The following is an 18,771-nucleotide window of genomic DNA, read 5'->3' on the forward strand; positions in this document are numbered from 1 at the left end:
GGATTTATCTGGCTTAGTAACCATATCCCCGTGGCATAGTATCTATCTCGAATCTTTCATCCCGTCCCACCCTCTTCATCTCTCCTCCTCAGTCGTTAAAGCCTCATTTCCAATTCAAACCCCCAAATTCTCCAAATCTCCGCATCCCTCTCGCTTCAGAATTTCCCTGATCGATATACAAAATCTAACCTACCTACCTACTTCGTCTATCCATCACTCGACATCATCACAAGGAGATACTACTCACAGATATACAAACGCCTCGGTGTATTTTCTTTCGGTTTATTCATCATCGTATTCAATATCTACATTTAAAATCCACCACCAAGTCCCACAACTTGACACTCATTCATGCTTCGTACTATAGTACTAACTCAACACTCCTTCATGTTCACCTTGTTCTCCACCTTCCATTTCACCTTGAGTGTTGAGCCTGCTCACATTCTCTTGACTGCACTCGGCTAATTTCTTCCTCTCCGCTTCTTCTCATAGCAGCTGAGGTATGTACAATATGCTGTGGTATGTTCCTCTCCGGTTCCTCCTCTCCAAACTCGTTGTATCGCATCATATGGTATAGCATCGTATTAGTGATCGTTCCAGTGTATGTAGTAAATGCTCAAATCCGAACGCCGCTCTCATGCATGTTGTAAATGTAAATGTAAACTCCCTCATCATTTCTATTCATCACTCAAACCATCCTCGGTTCCTTTCTTCCATTTCGATACTCCACCCATCATATTAATTTGATTTCTCAATCCTTCAGATCACTCAACAATCTCCTTGCCCTTTCCTTTCCCATCCAAGACAGGAGAAATGGATAATTCTCCACCAGCATCATACTCAGACCAACTTAGTACATGATTTCGTTTTTTCTCCACTCCTCCGGACATCTCCATCATCTGAGGAGGAGGTGTAGGCGCCACAACTTTACATTCAAATTCAAATCCTGGATGTGTATACACAGGCTCTGGGTTCCATGCCCCAACATTTGCAGACGTCGAGCTGGGAGATCCCATGCTAGATACCGAGTCGGTGTTTGCGCGATGAGTTTGAAAATTCTGCTTGGTTGCATTGGATTGCGTAAGTTGGGAGCCTTGATGTGAGAGAGATTGAGGGAGATCTTCCTTTTTTCCGTATAAACTGGCGTGGACATGCATCTGTGCATTTTCGTTTTGTGAATTTGTGTCTCGTTCTGATTCCCGAGGAGCGGGTCGCGCATCCAAGCCGAGTCCTATGGGGATACTATGGGTGCTGCTTTCTCTTCTTAATTCCTTACCGCCATTTTCCTCTTCGTGTAATTCTTGGCTTGTCGAATTCATCCTTTCTCGACCCTTTCCTTTTTGTACGTTTCTTTGTCCTAGAGTTTGGCCGTATCCTTGTCCTTGGGTCTTCAAAAGAGCTCTAGCACGTTCTTCTTGCGCCCTGACCAACGCATGTTGATATCCCATATTCTGTTGATGCTCCCTACTATCTCTATACATTTGATATGGATTTTGATGTTCATTTGTGCTTGCATTGATACCTTTCCCATGGCGTGCTGAAGCTAGCTGTTGGGCATATTGGTGTTGCGCTTGTTGACGTGAGTATTGATTCTGTGCGTATTGAGATGCTGGTTCTTGATTCATATTTGGTTCCGGATTGATCGAAGAGGAATTTGACGAATTTGAGGAGTTTCTGCGGCTGTGAGATTGTATAGGTCGACCGGATAGAGATAAGGGTAAATTAGGAGGCGCATTTGGATACCAATATCCTTGTGCCTGTCCTTGAGCAAGATCCGTCGATGCACCCAGAGTCACACTGTGGGAGGGCGTGCTCATCGCACTGACAACACCCTCACTTCCACTTCCACTCATTCTCTCACTTCCTCCGACAGAAACACTTCTTCTTCCGATTTCCCTTCCGTCTAACTCACTCATGGTAATACCCATACTAGATCGATGTGTAGGTCGCGGACTGGGCATTCCCGGAAGTGGATGGAAGGCTGGATGGGAGGATTCGGGAGGGGGTGCCAGGGATGATTTTTCAGGGTCGTGGGAAAGTGGCCTGTCATTTTCGTCATCTTCTTGGGGCTTGGGAATGAGCGAGGGATGAACCGTTGGGATCGAGTGGCTTGGGGCAGAGACTGGAGATTCGCTCATTACTGGCCCACCCGGTGGTGACTTCGGAGGTGGAGGAGCACTACTGGTACGAGTTCCTATTTTGGAAGGAAATGGTCAGCGTTCATATCACCACCAACGAGGCATCATAAGAGAAAATGCGACAAATGAAAGTGAATAACTTACTTCCACCAAACGGTGCGAAGACATCCCCCAATCCCAATCCAGAAAATCCAGGACTTCTCGTGCTTGTACTACTAGGTGTTTGTAGCGTCTTTCCCGTCGTACTATAAAACTGAATAGTCTCTGGATCTGGACTTTCACGATCGACAAACATCCTTTCTCTATCCTGCCTTTTCTTTTGGCGAAAACAGAAACAACAGAATGCAGCCATTGCGAAAAAAATTAAAGCGACACTACCAACGACTGCTCCAGCTATGATTGGCGTTGAATTTGATGACGAGGTGCGAGGAGTAGTTTGTGCGACAGTGGTGGGGGAGCTGGATATGGTTTGTGTAGGTGCACTGACTGGATGGTTGACGATTGTAGTTAGAAGGATGGTGCTTGGTGAGAGTGTCTGCGGAGTAGTCTGTGGAGTTGTCTGTAGGATTGATTGTGAGGATTTGGTAGCTTGAGATGATGTGGTTGATGTAGTAGTAGAAGAAGAAGTAGAAGAAGTGGAAGATGTAGAGGATGTAGATTTAGAAGAAGGGGTAGAAGTAGTTGAAGTACTCGATGCGCCAACTGCAGCGGTATTTGAATCCGGACATTCTGATACTGAACATGCATCTACAGAACAACAGCCATGGAAATCATTCGCCTTGCAAACATACCACAGTTGTCCTTGTGCACATTCTCGAGACTCTCGTATGAAAAGGGATTGATTGAAGTTTTGAGCATCTTCATTGAGATACATCTTGCAGACTTGACGGAGAAGATACCTGGTAATTGAAAGAAGAAATCAAACAAATATGAAATAAAGTCTTGAATAACCTTAGAATCTCAAACAGGATCAAAGAAGAATTGAAGATTTCAAAAGTTGTTAATAAGTGTGTGACTACATGGATGACTTTTCCAAAATATTTGTGTGTTGAGTTGAACCGATATGACTGATGATATCAAAATTGAATGAATAGAAAGGTGAATTGAGAAATCATGTACTAACCGACCTTGATTGATCGATCAAATCAGGCAGTGCTTCTCCAGGACTTTTCCTGTTCTTTCAATCTCCTCAAAAGTGAATCTCCAATAACCAAAGCATGCGGAGTAGGTATGAGTACCTAGGTATGGTTCAAATGTAAAATATAATGAGTCCTAGATATAACGTGATATGAATATATTGAGTCAGACGCCTCTATGGACCAAAGACCAAACCTTGGACCAACAATAAAATTCAGCAAAATGATGGAAGAATTTTCTAATTGTAAATACCTAGGTAGGTATGTAAATAAAAATGAGGAAAAATCCAAGGCCGAGTCAGGCTATGATTATGGCTCATGAGACAAATATCTAATATATACCTGGGTAAAAGGTCTCTCGGTAGGTCGTTGGCATGGCACAGCACAGCATTGTGCCACTACTGACTTTTTGATATCCCATGTTGAGAGTTCTTGCCTCGATGCTACTCTACAGATTCTTACATGGGTGGCCATTGGATATCCTGCATATGCAGTGCCGTAATAAATACAAATTTATCCGACATTCATCAAACAGTTGCCGATGGATCTCTAGAGGGAAGAGTATTGATGTGATCAAGGGTAATGGATAACCTAACCACGTCTAACTTCCTGTCATCGATTTGGATATCTGCCGTTGAATTGAATAAGAGCACAGCCCGAAAATTGATCAACCCTCAGTCGATGGGAGCATGTTCAATCGGAAGAGATCCCCCGCGCTCAGAAAAAAATGGCTGAGCGGACATAATCGCCAGATTCAGGTACAGCTAGTCTACATCGAGTAACCATGGCGCTTAATGCACGAGAAAATGATTGGCTGTGGAATTTTCCCCAAAATAATATTGGCTCAGTCCCCCCTTTTTAAAATGTTCCTTGGTAGGTAATGTGGCACAATATATCTCAGCCTCTGATGTAACGTGGACCTGGGAACACCGGGCAGTCCAATTTGTGGCAGATAGCTTACTTTCGTATGGAATTCCACTGCTTGCCTCATATTTACAACCAGATATCGCACTTCTAGATACCCATCCGAGTACACAAACTAACGAAAGCCAATATGAAATATAAACGAAATCAATTCATAGAATAGACGCATCTTCCCCTCATCAAAATAAGCACAGCACTCAATCTTACCAATGCAATCCATCATACTCCGCGCATCTTTATGACTACCTAATCGAGATATAGAAAATACAAAAAATGCATCCATGGATACCCATGACACCTACCCCTCTAATTACATATATAACCGCATCCCGGCACAGAAGCGCAGCAACTATTTCTTACTCCGCGTTTCAGTCCCATGATTTTCAAAATGTAAGGGTGACTCTCATTGGATATCATCAAATGTAGAAGCGCTGTGTTCGCCGAAGTATACCGATAGTTTGGTAGTGTACTCTGTTGATTTTGTGCTTACAGTAGATACATAAGTAACGCTACCTAGGCTGTGTTCATATATTGTATTATGAGGTACAGCATCTAGAAGTATGCATGATTATATTGCGAGCTGCGCAAAGTTCTGGGGAGCGGGAGGTCCCTATAAGGTTCTGAATACGAAGCCCAAGACATAAATCCCTCCGAGGTCACGCTCCAGGTTCTAATGAGAGAAGATCATATCTGAGATATGGCATCGAACGGTGGAAGTTGGACTTTGAACCCTCGTCGGTTTCATTTCTGAGTGTCATCTTGTCTTGCCAAAAGCTCTGATCCCAACGTGACTTTATCACTCATGACATTGAGCTTATAACCTCACCCTCCAATCGATTTCCATGATGTCGCCAAATCGACCAAACGGAAAACCCATATTTGAAAGAGAGGAAGAAGATGTGGTTAAGGAAAGCGGATGAACTGAGGTGAGTTGGTAACTAATCATTGCAATTGGCTGGTAATATACAGTTGTATCACGTGAATTTCTACCCAAGGATCACATCACCCCAACATGATCTGATCCAAAGCAAAAAACGAACCACTCTGACAACATAGCGAGATAATTGACTGCCATCATAATGCTCAATACTCAAGTCTTCAATTATTTTGAAATCGCAATGCTCCGATGGGCTGATATTCATCATCCTACGTGATTAGTCTGGAGTGTATATGAACTTCATGTCTACCCAAAATGTCTGTATTTCTCAAACTATCTAGTCTCATATACCTAGTATGTTCATGATTGCTATTTAATTCCACGTCCACACACATTTTACGACACATAATCATGGATTCAAGATCTAGACTACACATAGATCGAAAGGAGCTTTATACAGATCTAGAAACACGAATTCATTATCTACACTCTTTTCTTGACTTCAGTTCACGTGAGTACACAACACTCCATTCCTCTTGAAATCTGCTCAAACTTTCGAAATAGGAGACATAGAGGCCCTCATTTATGGCTCAAAATACATCAAACAACTCATACCAGCCGTCGTGAACATCGTATACAGAAAACTTCTTCAATATGACATTACATCACGAGCTTTTACCTCTCGCAGCACAAGCTATGAGGGTCCGCTAGACGAACTGCCGGATGAGAATAGTCCTCAAATCTTACACAGGAAGATGGTTTGTAGACCTGTATTACCATGCAGTTTGTCGATTAGGCTGACATGCTTCCTAGTTTCTGAGAGGCTATCTCCAGAAACTCTGTTCGGATCCAAGCCAAATGGAATTCTGGGAGTACCTCGACAAAGTCGGGATGATGCACGTAGGACGTGGTCGAAAACATCCTCTTCATGTGGAATATGTACACATAGGAGTTTGCTTGGGTTTTGTGCAGGATATTATTTTTGAGGCGGTCCTCTCGCACCCGAAATTGAGGATGGAGAAAAAGATAGCGATTGTGAAAGCGATTGGGAAAGTGTTGTGGATTCAAAACGATCTTTTTGCAAAATGGTATGTGAGAGATGGTGATGAGTTTGCCGAGGAGATGGAGGAGGTGATGGTGGAGAGGGAGGGCTGGTTGAAGGGGAAGAAAGTCATTGATGGAGAGGATAAGTCGGATGTTGAAGACGAAGGGAGTGGCGAAAAGACGCCCCTCGAGGATGAGAAAATGAAGGAAGCCCCAGCTTCTTGTCCATTCTCTGGGTTTCAGTTCAAGAAACAATGATAATCTCCTCAATCTTTAAGTACCAGTGGTATAGTTTGAGACTCTCCTCCTAAGATATTGTGCTAGCACATCTCGAAGCCTATCGGAAGGAAGAAACTAGAGAGGTCTCTCCTTGACATACCAGACAATTCCATCCAAATACCCCAGTGAACCAAAACACCAAGGGAGGTAGCACAGATAAACCATGAAACATCCGCCCAACTTCCCTCAAACTAGGAATATTTTTCTCCGTCCATATGCACAAGTTCACGATTTGGCCGTGCGGTTATCAAGTCATTTTGCACAGTCTCATGAAAACCAAGATTTGATCAACGATCATATCGATGCTTCAAGCAGTACAATTCATCCAATGCTACGTTTCTGCTGCATATTTAGTCTTCCAAAATTTATTGACCATTGTATCAGCAAGTCATCCCTCTCGATTCATTCCACGAACTCCAAGATTCAATCTCTCTAGCTGATTTCTATTGAGCCCTTCCTATCTTCTTCACTCTGTAAAAATATCCTTGTTGACATCATCGTTCATGCTCATAGACAATCTAAATCAAGACATCCACAGCGTGATAGGAAAAGGACCTGAAAACATTTCGAAACATGTGTCACAGCTTACAGATTAAGGGAGATAGAACTGTCAAAGATCCAATCGGATTTATAGTCATATAACTATAATCAGAATTATGAGTCTGATACCGCGCCAGAGATTGCAAAACTATCGGAGAAACTTAGAGAGTGGAAGTGTAAAGCAACACAGTCAAAAGGTAGGTACCAGATAGATCACAGACAGGAGAATACTCGCCGATGATCTGGGAGTATGGTCGACGTGCTAGCTAATGCTGCTTAACGAGTTACATGAAAACCAGGCGGTAAGACCACACTATTGTGCGAATAGTGAGGAAGGGGGTTGCGCTGGAAATGAGAGGAGAATAACGATCAGTATTGCGGTGGGGTTTAGCGAGGGGGTACGTCCAGTCCGGGTTGAGGGATCTTTTTGTACATACAGATACCGTGGTATACATAGATACTTTTCTTTTACTACCTACCTAACCTAGGTACCTTTGTATACGCAGATTCTCAATCATCCCATGAAGTTTCACTAGTAATTCATAATTCAGAATGTGGTTTGTGACTCGAGTGATGTATATTTACTTGTAAGTCTCAACAATCATGATCAATGTCAGATGACCTACCTAGTAATCTTACCTAGCCTAGTATGTCTGGCGTAGAATTCAATATGAAATCCTCGATTTCCAAATATTGCACCATACGTAGAACTTCGTCCGCTGTCACTATCTTCCCTCTTAAGCTTGCTTTTACTCTTCATGTCCACCATGTGTATACATTGCTACCTGATTCTATTAACCCGATATTGCACAATACGCTCTTAAGCTTCACTCAAGTCCAGACATTTGAAAATTGTCTTCTGATTTTGTTAGCGGTACATGATTTGATCAAATCAGCCAGCATACGGACTTGCGATCGCATGTCTCGTGTATGCCTGCAGAGTCATCTTGAGTTGGGGAGTCTGTAGGATATGTTATTTTTTGAATCCCAGTAGAGCACCAATAGCAAGACATTTAGTTTAGTTTAGCATCAGCGCCAGAGATATGATATCGATGTGAATTATGGTCTATGACAACTAAGAAAGATGACTGAGGGTATCTCTCGGTCTTGATTAAGCTTTTCAAATAATTACAAGTTGTAATATTAGAGTTATTATGTGAGAATACATGCCCAAAATGTCTGGAGTATAAATGAATCTGCCAGCACTTCAATACCTCATTGGCTCTTTTTCTCTCCTTCTTTCGCCCTTTCTTCCTCAAAATGCTTCACCGTAATCTTGATACCCTCATCTAGCGGAACCAATGGTTGGTACCCTAACCTTCTCCTCGCCTTATCAATGCTGTAGTATCTTGTCATACAACTGAACTGAACCTTCATTTTTGTTAGATTTGGTGTCTTTCCAACAATCCAAAATAGTCCCTCCACAAATCCTGCTAATCCTAATCCAAAGTCCTTTCCAATAACCCACACATGTTCTGTTCCCTTTGTGGATCCCGCGGCTGCCCATACTGCTCGTGCCATATCCCAGAACGGAACGGGTGATCCATTGGTGATGAAAAATGCTTCACCATCTACGCGCTCAATATCTAATGGAGTTGTGTTGAGCTTAGCAGTTGCTAGTAAGGCAGCGGCGGCAAGGAGATGCGCGTGTGCAACATTTTTGACAAATGTAAAATCGAAGAGGTTGGTATTATCGCCTAGTTGAAAACCAGTGCGATTGGTGTAGTGAACATTAAGGAGGCCGGGTATTAATTGAACGTCTCCAGGACCGAAGATGCCAGAGGGACGAATGGAGGCGGTCAGGAGTTGGGGAGATTCTGGTGCGCGGTTTGCGGCTAAAACTATAGCCTCTGCTTCGGCCTGTTCGTGCCATTATATTAGTATGGGAATTTGAGAGTAAAATTGGCACAGCTGGGTAAAGAAATGGGAGGAATTGAGAGACCATACCTTCGTCCATGAATAATATTCGCGTTGTAATTTCTCGGGTATGACGGGCCACCTCTCATCTGCATTAACCAAATCGGTTGTGTTATCTGAGATGATACTGGCACTGCTTGTAAAAACTAAAGCTTTCACTCCAGTCTTTTGACACGCCTCAACTACACACTTCGTTCCTTCTACATTGACTTTGTGGAATAATTCTCTTGTTCCAGTAATTGCGACAGGCGATGCTGTGTGAATAACGACGTCTGGCTTGATGGAGTTGAATATTGAGAGAAGAGATTCGATAGAGGTTATATCGCCATCATGGTAGGTAACCTCTCCTGATGAATGTCGATTTCGATTTGTACGTAGGTCAAGAACGGAGATTGTGCAATTGTATCGATCATGGAGGAGGGATACAATGTGGTGGCCTAGAAAACCGCAGCCGCCGATCACAAGAACGCGACCAAGAGGGGCTCTCTTTTGAATAGACATTTTTGAAGTAATTGAGTCAATTGAAATTCAAAGGGGACAATTAGTAAATGTGGAGATGGAAGTTAATGTTTGTTCATGGGGAAGAAACTGGGGATCGGAAGACGGAAGAACAAATCCCCCGGAAGCATGTACCTGACTCTACGTAAGCGAAAAAACAGGCGGAAATTGACCTTTTTGAACCTATCTCAATATCATTTATTTATCGAATTTTAATAAATATTAAACCCTAAAAAAAAACTCTATATAAATCTCAGCCTTCTTTATATCGATGATTAGAATCTTTTAGTTTTAATATTGTATGAAAAAGAGATTCGAATTGTTGAAGTTCTTTCGAATGTTAATCAATTCCCACCTGTTATTTCGCTGATGTAAAGCCTGACTTTCACAAGACAAGCTTAAGGACTCAACTTCAACCCAGTCATCAGTCAAGCTCCAAATTCACTGGTATGGAATATCCCTTAATTATGAAGACTATAATGTTACCTTTCAGTTCATTGAATGATGATGTTATCTCTTCAGAATTATAAGAAGCTTGAGCGCGAGGGGATTGCCATTTCCGAGTGGAAATATAATCAAGTTGATTGACAGTACCGTATAATGAATGTCGTTTACCATTAATGCTGCCCGTTTGATGCAGATTTTACGGCTTATTTTCGAAATCGATGACCATATACTCGACTTGGAATATAAAAGGACTCGATGTCCTTGAGACCTTGTCACTGTCTGAAAATCGGTCTTTTGCGTACACTTCGAGCGAATGAATGCTGCGCACATATTAATCCAATTCACGGCGCGTTCAAGAATTCTAACTCTAAGGACATGAAAAAAGAACCATGAACTCCATGGAAAAGACAAAAGCGATTGCGAAGCCTTACCAGTTCTCTGATACAACGCGGGTGTATTGTGAGAAATGCATCCTTCATAATAGACAATTTGATTTGCTGAAGCTCTCCATTTTCTTAACTTCATTTTTGCGTTTCATGAATTGATTCCTCAAGGCTTCTTTTCGGATTTCCATCACGTTGGAAATCCCCGCAACCAGGGAGCCCTAGGCAGAGAATCATGTCCCAACCAATGCCTGGTGGTCGCTAATGCTTTATCCATCTCTGTCGTAGCTGTTCTCGCTGCTTCAGTCTCCGTTCAAATCCTAAGAAGCTTTGGTGTTTAATTTAGTATGGTGAAAGTGGACTGGGGGCTGGGGTGGGTGATATCGTTGAAGAACGAAAGCTACAGAAGACTGCCATTCTTTATAGCGACTTGCAATCACTTTTTATTCTGGACTCATCGTAAACGATGCTAGTAGCATCTGCAAGTCAGAGTAATGTCAGTTAAGCGAAACTGGAGAACTATGTAGAATTATGATACTCATGAGATTATAAAATACATGCTGAATTACTCTAACTGATGATCTGAGATATTTATAGCTTAATCAAAATAGTGCTAGTCAAATCCGTCGTTTGGTGCGTGAGTACTAATTAGCTTGTATTACCTACATCACTTCCATCGCTTCCGTCGCGTGACAGTGTTATATACACGAGCTATTCCCCAGGACCCTCTCCTTCTATTAACCTTTTCCATTTTCACTGACATTGAGACACGAGTTGTTGGCCCCAGGTTCAAATATTCATAACTAGAATACTATCGAATATGCGAAACTAATGTATTGATTTATTTTACTGGAATTTTAGCTCGAATGTATGTTCTAACATAATGAAAATTAACGTCTTGCCTGTACATGGTACATGAATCTTTATTCACTCCAGCTCCATAGACTGCATAGATGACCTCAATTATCATAAATTACCTATCCCACCTCGCTCCAGATTTCAATTCATTCGTTGAATTGTCATAAACACTTTCTCTCCCCCCCGAGCGCTGATTACCTTGGTGGGAACACCCGCACACTCATACTTTGTTCAACTAGAAACCAATTTTTGGGCCCGAAAACTATCATTTGGTTTCTATCATACAAATTAACACTGCATAATGATTCAAGGGCGCAGATTTGAGTATGAATATGTTCACTTCCACAATAGCAAGAAATCAAAGCACGTTCCTCGAGAAATATCTTAATTCATTTATCCTAATCCATTAACCCAGACCCAAATCTCAATTTTATCTTCTCAATCCACCCTCCTCCCCTAATCATATGTGCATGTCATATCATATCATACCCTCCCGCTAGATGTTTATTAAACAAAAGTACGCATCGAAACAAACAGAACACCTCCAGAATGTTATGTGAATATGAAAAGTATACCTATGTAGCCCAATGCCCGTGGACCAACGCCAAAGGGTCTCCAAAGAGTTACGCTTGGTAATTAGACCCTATCAATAAAACACGCTCGTGATATCTCATCAAAATGACCACCTAAAATTCAGCCTAAATCAAGCTCAAACGCTCGTAAATTATCGTGTACGACTTCAAGCAACAATACTCCTAGCAACACTGCCACCCCATTTGAATCTCTTCAATCCGCCAGTCCCGCTTCTAACCACTTCTCTTCCGCAGCTACCATCACTCATAGAGCCATTCCATCCCCCGAGGACCGATGCTTCTTGCCTTCCCACTTCTCGACCAATGACGTATCCTGCACCAAATCCAACTACTGAGACGAGAACGACTACGCCTGCACTCATAACCCAAGTCAGTAGGGTAGGCGAAATAAACGCCTCCTCGCCTTGCACCAGTTCTCCCTTCTTCTTCTTGAGAGCTCGAGTGTTTTGTTTTGTTTGACTAGCTTTGCGTTTGATGGCTTCATCTTGCGAGTCTTGTGATGATCCACTCCTTGAACGACTTGATGATAAGGGTCGTGATATATTGGCTGTCGTAGGAGGTGCCGTACCAATGAGTTCTGATTCAGGAACTATTCGGAGTCCCATTGGTTCATTACTGGTGGCGTTTTGAGCGGGAGACTTGGGAAGACCTCTTGCCGCAGCTGCACAAGAGAGTAATGTTGTGAGACTAGCGCGTAGAGCGGCATCATGATCTATAGGGAGTCGTGTGTGATTGTTGAACGACGTATTCCGTGAAGTTGCGTGGTTACGCGATGGATAAGGTTGTGGTCGAGGTTGTGAATGAACTTGTCGGGGGAAATATGAGCCATGAGCAGGAGCTTGGGTTCGATGACTCTGGGATTGTGAAGAAGGAGGATGAGAGAAAGCATTCGGCTGGGGTGTGAATGGTAATGTTGTCCCTCTTCCTATTCCTAAAGCTGTACCATTCTCATCTTCATCATCTTCGAATTCTGCATCATATGTTGCGTGAGTCGTTAATCGTGCTGGAACGGCGTCTGGTGGAGAAATTTCATTGGAACTGGTTATGATATCTATATGATCTGGTTCCGATTCCGATTCTTCATATTCCTCTTGACTACTCGTGCTTCTTTGTCTGTTGCCATTTGTGATTATTGGGGGGCGTTGTTGATTATGAGATCGTCTGCGTCGCCGAGTGGTAGGATGTTGAGATACGCGGAGACCGGTCGTTACAATTTCGTTATCGATGGAGGAAATAGAGGACGAAGATGGTTGTGAGGATATTTCGACCCACGATTCTGCTGTTTTACCAGATTAGATACGAGATTAGATTAGATTTGTGGAGAGGATATGGGGAAATGGAGAAACTGAAATTAATTAAAGTCGAAATACCTTCACTGCGCAATCGATCTGATACAGCATTTGATCTCGCCATGTTGTTCCTATTTTGCTGATTCCTAACTGCGTCTGCGTGTCGTGAATGTTGATTAGAAGGTTGTAATGTTGGCATGGCGAGGAATGAGGTTGATAATGGTGATGTGATATGATATGATGGCTGAGCTGATCAACACCGGGCGGGGGTCAGGGTTCATAAGATAGGCACGAGAAAGTCAATACGGTCAGATGTTCGGTATATGTTTCAAGTCGATTTTGTTGAGAAATGAATATTTATTATTCAATATCTTTGAAAATCATCAAATATATCGTAATAGTTTTCTATCGACAGTAATAGGGGTTGTGGAGATGGAGACCGCTTCTTGGAGGGGTTGGAATCTGGAAACTAGAGCCGGGAAAAGGAGTGAATGCTTTGTTGCCTTTGTTCTTGACGTTTGGTATTGCAGGTGGAGAGATAAGTATCCAAGGTTGGCGAGGCACTTTATTAGATGGGTGCTATACATGTACCAGAGTGGGCTAGATTCTTTCCCGAGCACAAGCGGGAGCGTATGCGAAAGATTAGATGTATCCGAGAACTGCAAGAGAGTGGATTTGATGTACAATTGATAGCGGGTGTCTTATGAGGATATATTTTTAACATGTGGTACAAGAACGAGAGTGGAAAGTGTGATAAAATGGTCAACCTTATGTAATAAGAGCAGTGAACGGTGTATGTGGACAATATCGGTGGCTGTATATCCCCCTTTTAGGGTCAGATGTTACCTTGACTTCCTCCAACAATAAAGCAATACTTGTTATCATCGATTTTGATGAGACTGAATTATATAGATTGGTTGGTGCTGAGTGAGACATTGAATCATGAGCTTATCATCAGTAGAGAACATGGCACTTTAAGTATTCTTGGATCTCACGTGGTGTGGTTGAAGCCTGGTGAGTGGAAGTGAGTACAAACTAATCAAAGTTCTTGACGTTATGGGTGAGTAGCGAACAAACTTGACTTAATCCGCCCTCCCTCTCTCAATAAATCGACGACAAACAGATATACCGGTATCATCGACGTTGTCTATGAAGATATACTCGTATCTAAAAATGTCTAATGCCCATTGTCTTAAAGCAGCGTTTGCTCTGGAATGATTGCTACCCTGGCCTTGATAAAGAGGCGGGCAATTGCGATAAGCCCACCGAATCTTTTCTCCATCCCCTTTCTCTTCTATCTACGTAGGTACTTCACACCAAATCTTGATATACTGATTGATTCAGGATGCGGGCTTGAAACCCATTCAACGCAAATTCTAGTTGTGCGTTTTGATTTCCATCAAACCCACGACTTAAAGATACAATGTCTAATTCTCTTTATTTTCTATTTCGCCATTCATACTTCATATCAGGGGATCACCCGTCGGAGAACCACATAAACTATAATTAGGGTCTAACCTTACCGGAATGATCAGATGTATGGCCCGGTGTTCAGTCTTCGTCACATCGTGACAGATCAATCACCAAGGAGTGAGTTTGGATAGAGTCACCGTGATTATATGAGTGACAAGTATGAATCATCACATGTTTCTGCCATGTTTTTGGGAGTGACAGTTTAAAAGATTCATGTTAGATTCCTTCACAAGACATCATGTTGAAACAAACCGAATTTTAATTTTTTAATCCATTAACTGTAAAACGCAGTGTGCAAGTGCAAGCGCAAGTGCAATGGCGATATATACTACGAGGTTGGCAGGATGGTATGATAATGCTAGGAAGGCAACAGTGTTTTCATTGTAAAGTTTTGTCTACGGAATTTCAAAGGAGGTGAGAATAAGCTTAAATTGTGGGACTATCTTCCACGTTGTTTCTTTTATCTGCAGCGCCATAAGCGTTTGCGTCAACACAAACTTCCTGGTTCGAACCATTCCTTGCAAGTTGTTTGTATTGTCTGCCATATCTCCACCCACGATCAGACGATATTCCCACGCCAATGAATACCTTTTCACCGAGCTCTTCTTTCGCAATATGTCTTCGAGGCCAGGGTATGAAAACTATGAGGGAAGATTAGAAGATAGAATACCTCCAAAAACCAATTTCCGAAGACTTACCTGCGCCGGAATTGCTGGCTACAACTGAAAATAGTCAAGCGCCCTACTGAGCCTTTGCTTCTCAACAACTCAATACATTTTGAGGGTCATATAGCCCGAGACCATAAGATTGTCGTCTAAGCCAAAGAATAGGCGGCTTGTTATGTTATCGCTAGCTGGAACCTCTCATTCACTTCGGACTGCGTTGAGCTGTGGTGATTATTCAGGAGCTTTCATTTTGGATGGCTATAAGTAACGATATGTTCTCTTCCCTCAGACTCTCCTCGGTATTTTATGTCCCTTGTTAGGTTCTTGGTATTTCCCAGTTTCCCAGTTTTCCTGTAGCATTTACACAACCATATACTACGATTGTCGGTAAGGTAAAAGTTATTCTTCACATTAGTCGCTCGACGTCGTTCATATCATTGTATGCTAGGTAGATGCCTTTGCAATTGGTGTAATTCGTTTCCGTGCCTTGTGTTCAGTCCGCAAATGCACAACCGTGGTTTGCCACATGCCGTGTAACCTTTGTTGCAAGTTGCATCCCCGCTTCTGTGCTACCCAAAGTCAGTATAGTTCGGCATGTTGTTATCATTAAAACCCAGAGAATGCATTTGTGTGATGGATAAATGGAACAGGCGAAACAAAATTGCATAAATCTGCTCTGTGCAGCATCCTGTTGTGCACTCGACCCATTGAAAGTAGATTATCTATATAGGGCGGTTGTTTTAAGTGCATGGCATTTAGTCGATACGCACTTGTAATTGTGCTTCTCATATTTAAAGCCCAACATCAGATCAGCCCAGATGAGCCCGGTGTTATGAATAAATACGTTATCACTCCGCAGTCGTCTTGGGTTCATGGTGTTCGCAAAATGAGTGTTGTCTATAATGCATCTGTAGTGAGTCCTCTAGATTACTGTTTACTCGAGAGACTTTATCCAAGCATTTGCATGCTAGTTTCAATTGATTATAGAGCTATGAAATCAGCTTTGAATCTGTAGCAAAAGTTGCTCCAAAAAAATGAGTATGGGGCAGTGTATAGATTTACCTTGATGCAATACGGCTATTTAATCCAGGCAATCTGAGATCTATCAGTGGAATCTTCAGAAGGGTTTTTGCCGTCTAGAATATCACAGGCAAACTGTACTACTATTCTGGGCGTTTTGAGAGAGCTGAAGATGTCTTGCAGTCTTTACTAGCTGCACTGATATGTGCTCATTTCCCCATAAAGTAATTTTTTCTGCTATCATTAATAACATTATGTCTCATAGGGACTGGTACGAGTCATAGACACCATTCAATATGCGATATGACATCGGTAGGTGTGATTGACAGTGCTATGTGGCATGTAACATGAAGTAAAATAATTATGAAAATGGCTTAGTGCTTCACAACCGATTTCAAAGTGATTGCAATCAGAATTAGACTCCACCCATTTTAGTGAAATGGAACATGGTCGAAAAGTAACAAATCTAGAAAATCCTGTTGCAAGCAGGGATGCGCACCGGGGTTAGATCATCCGGGCTCCCTGGGTTTTCGGGTATTCGGATGGATATCCACCCTGTCACATATCATAGGGTGACACAAATATTCTATAAAATATCGCTGGGTAGTTACTTAAGTACGAGTATATCCTCAAGTACGATTATATAATACTCATAAGATCGAAGAGTCTTAATGAGAAAATAAAATTTCATGTAATCAGTTATATGTTATTAGATTATTTCACTGTGATAACACCTCAATCAATTTAAGAATTGGATGTAATCTTATTCTTAGATAAAAACTATAGGATAACTGTATAACATATACTTCAGATCTCTCAAGTGCCCACCATATTTTCCGCTTTTTACCCGGCTATAGAGTAGGGTAAATACCCAAAGACGCCGAGTAGTATACTGGTGTGCATCCCTAGTTGCAAGCTTGGAAAACATCACAACTCTGCATTGAGCTGATTGCTTCGAGTCGAATTAAGTACAATCATGTGTTTAAACTGCATCAGAACGAGATATCGCTACAGAAAGATCTCACGGTTAGTTTAACCTCAAAGGAGATGTCACTGCAGAAAATTCTCACGGCTAGTTCAACCTCAAAGCTGAGCATGAAATAGACGATCGACAGATTGACGAGTAGAAAACACATAAATACCTCACTTGCACCCATTCACTCTTGCTTCTCCAGAGCATTCCAAACTCATAAACAAATACATTTCAAAGTCAAAGATTACAAATCTTCCTTTCACTTCATACACCTTTCAAGATGGCAAGCGAATCTTCTGCAACCGGAATCGAGCCTCGAGAGTATCCACATGATTTCGATGCAATTACACCTCAATCCACAGCTTGGGTATGCCAGCAGCTTGTCTTCCCCTTATTTCTATGAGTTACAGCTCAAGATTAACATGAAAAACAGGTCAAGTGGGACGTTAAGGGTGGCGGAGACCGCACTCATGAACCAAACATCAACACCAACTACCATCTCGAAGGTAGTCCGTAAGTTAGGACCTTTCCAACAAACAAATTTCGTTGGCTAACAAGCTGGAAGCAATATTCAAGGTATCGAAATTAAAGCTACTGTCGGAGTCAAATTGATCTGTTGGTCGTAAGTGATCCTCAAGAGTTGTCGGGAATGAGAAATAACCGTTGTTCAAGTGGTGCCCCTGGAAATGGCGCTCCGAATATTACATTAGATGGACCTACCAATGGTAAACACAAGATTGATCCCAGAAGACTTGGGGGCTACCGCGTCGAAGTTAGTTGAAACCCTTTTCAACATTCCAGTAGACACTATTTGGTGCAGTTTTCGATAGGACTTGCTATTGCAGTGTCACTGAGTAAACCAAAACTTCTCGCTGCAAGCTGATCCTGGTTATCATATTGATCTTTTTCTTTTTGATCTCCTCGAATCATGTCTGTCATATCGTAGCTAGTTGTAAGACCACTGTCATTACTGAATTAAATTCACACTATTTTTGAAATCTTACTTCCATACACTCCTGATATTGTGCTCGATGGCTCTTAAACGAGAGTTCATAATAGGCCGGCGAAACAAGTAAACCTAGTGATATCTCGGCAGCTCCACGTGTGTGAAAGAAATACGGACACATTTCCGAGGTATTGTTGGGTTATTATATAAATACCATACCTTGAGAAAATGAGTTACTATACGGAATTTTGTAAGTTTTTTCCATTCCTGCCTGTGTTCTCTCCTCAATTGCAATCTGAACAACTTACTTCTGTTCAGTCGTCCTGTTTGATAAGCCAAAAGATCTATCCTGAAGGGGAAGGCGGATGAACGAACTATCAATTTCAGACATTCACAGCGAGAAGGACTTTGAAAAAAAAGACAGTTGTGTTTCTCTTCTAGAAATATGACCTGACAGCCGAAGAATATCTTTTCTCTGACCGCTTCCTCTTAAACAGCCAGCACATCGATATCCATCCCCCCCTCTATTTCCGCCTGTTATACTAAGAAATTACGACTTGCGAGAGGAGGGAATCCCTTACCATGAGAATAGACATTAAATTTCCAACATTACTCGCCCAAAAATCGGAGGAAAATTAGACGTCGTTAACAAAGTCACGTAAGAGAAGAGAACTTCATTCAACTTCTCACTCAGCCAAGCTGAATTGAAATTGATCAGACATCCATTATGCCACTTTATCCTTCTATTCTCATCAGAATCTTGAAGACCTC

The 18,771-nt window shown here is 42.0% G+C and overlaps 6 protein-coding genes across 6 annotated transcripts; 3 read left to right on the forward strand and 3 right to left on the reverse strand.

Annotated features, from left to right (window-relative positions):
- Positions 1–764: 764 nt before the first annotated feature.
- EAF02_011826 (uncharacterized protein) lies at positions 765–3,012 on the reverse strand (the record flags this gene model as incomplete). Its single annotated transcript, XM_038907873.1, has 2 exons — positions 765–2,194; positions 2,283–3,012. The coding sequence occupies 2 exons, from the start codon at positions 3,010–3,012 to the stop codon at positions 765–767; spliced, it is 2,160 nt and encodes a 719-aa protein (XP_038752382.1).
- A 2,474-nt stretch (positions 3,013–5,486) lies between these two features.
- Positions 5,487–6,377, forward strand: EAF02_011827 (uncharacterized protein; the record flags this gene model as incomplete). The annotated part of the gene is made up of 3 exons (XM_038907874.1): positions 5,487–5,586; positions 5,640–5,833; positions 5,889–6,377. 3 exons carry the CDS (start codon positions 5,487–5,489, stop codon positions 6,375–6,377), a joined length of 783 nt encoding a protein of 260 aa, XP_038752383.1.
- A 1,776-nt stretch (positions 6,378–8,153) lies between these two features.
- On the reverse strand, positions 8,154–9,356 carry EAF02_011828 (uncharacterized protein; the record flags this gene model as incomplete). The annotated part of the gene is made up of 2 exons (XM_038907875.1): positions 8,154–8,798; positions 8,886–9,356. 2 exons carry the CDS (start codon positions 9,354–9,356, stop codon positions 8,154–8,156), a joined length of 1,116 nt encoding a protein of 371 aa, XP_038752384.1.
- A 2,424-nt stretch (positions 9,357–11,780) lies between these two features.
- On the reverse strand, positions 11,781–13,047 carry EAF02_011829 (uncharacterized protein; the record flags this gene model as incomplete). Its single annotated transcript, XM_038907876.1, has 2 exons — positions 11,781–12,913; positions 13,005–13,047. 2 exons carry the CDS (start codon positions 13,045–13,047, stop codon positions 11,781–11,783), a joined length of 1,176 nt encoding a protein of 391 aa, XP_038752385.1.
- A 2,762-nt stretch (positions 13,048–15,809) lies between these two features.
- EAF02_011830 (uncharacterized protein) lies at positions 15,810–16,099 on the forward strand (the record flags this gene model as incomplete). The annotated part of the gene is made up of 2 exons (XM_038907877.1): positions 15,810–15,974; positions 16,049–16,099. The coding sequence occupies 2 exons, from the start codon at positions 15,810–15,812 to the stop codon at positions 16,097–16,099; spliced, it is 216 nt and encodes a 71-aa protein (XP_038752386.1).
- Positions 16,100–17,334: 1,235 nt separating this feature from the next.
- EAF02_011831 (uncharacterized protein) lies at positions 17,335–17,835 on the forward strand (the record flags this gene model as incomplete). Its single annotated transcript, XM_038907878.1, has 4 exons — positions 17,335–17,421; positions 17,488–17,567; positions 17,620–17,676; positions 17,727–17,835. 4 exons carry the CDS (start codon positions 17,335–17,337, stop codon positions 17,833–17,835), a joined length of 333 nt encoding a protein of 110 aa, XP_038752387.1.
- Positions 17,836–18,771: the final 936 nt, after the last annotated feature.

This window comes from Botrytis sinoallii, assembly GCF_014898435.1.
Source record: "Botrytis sinoallii strain Bc 23 chromosome Unknown BSIN_036, whole genome shotgun sequence".
NCBI lineage: Eukaryota > Fungi > Ascomycota > Leotiomycetes > Helotiales > Sclerotiniaceae > Botrytis > Botrytis sinoallii.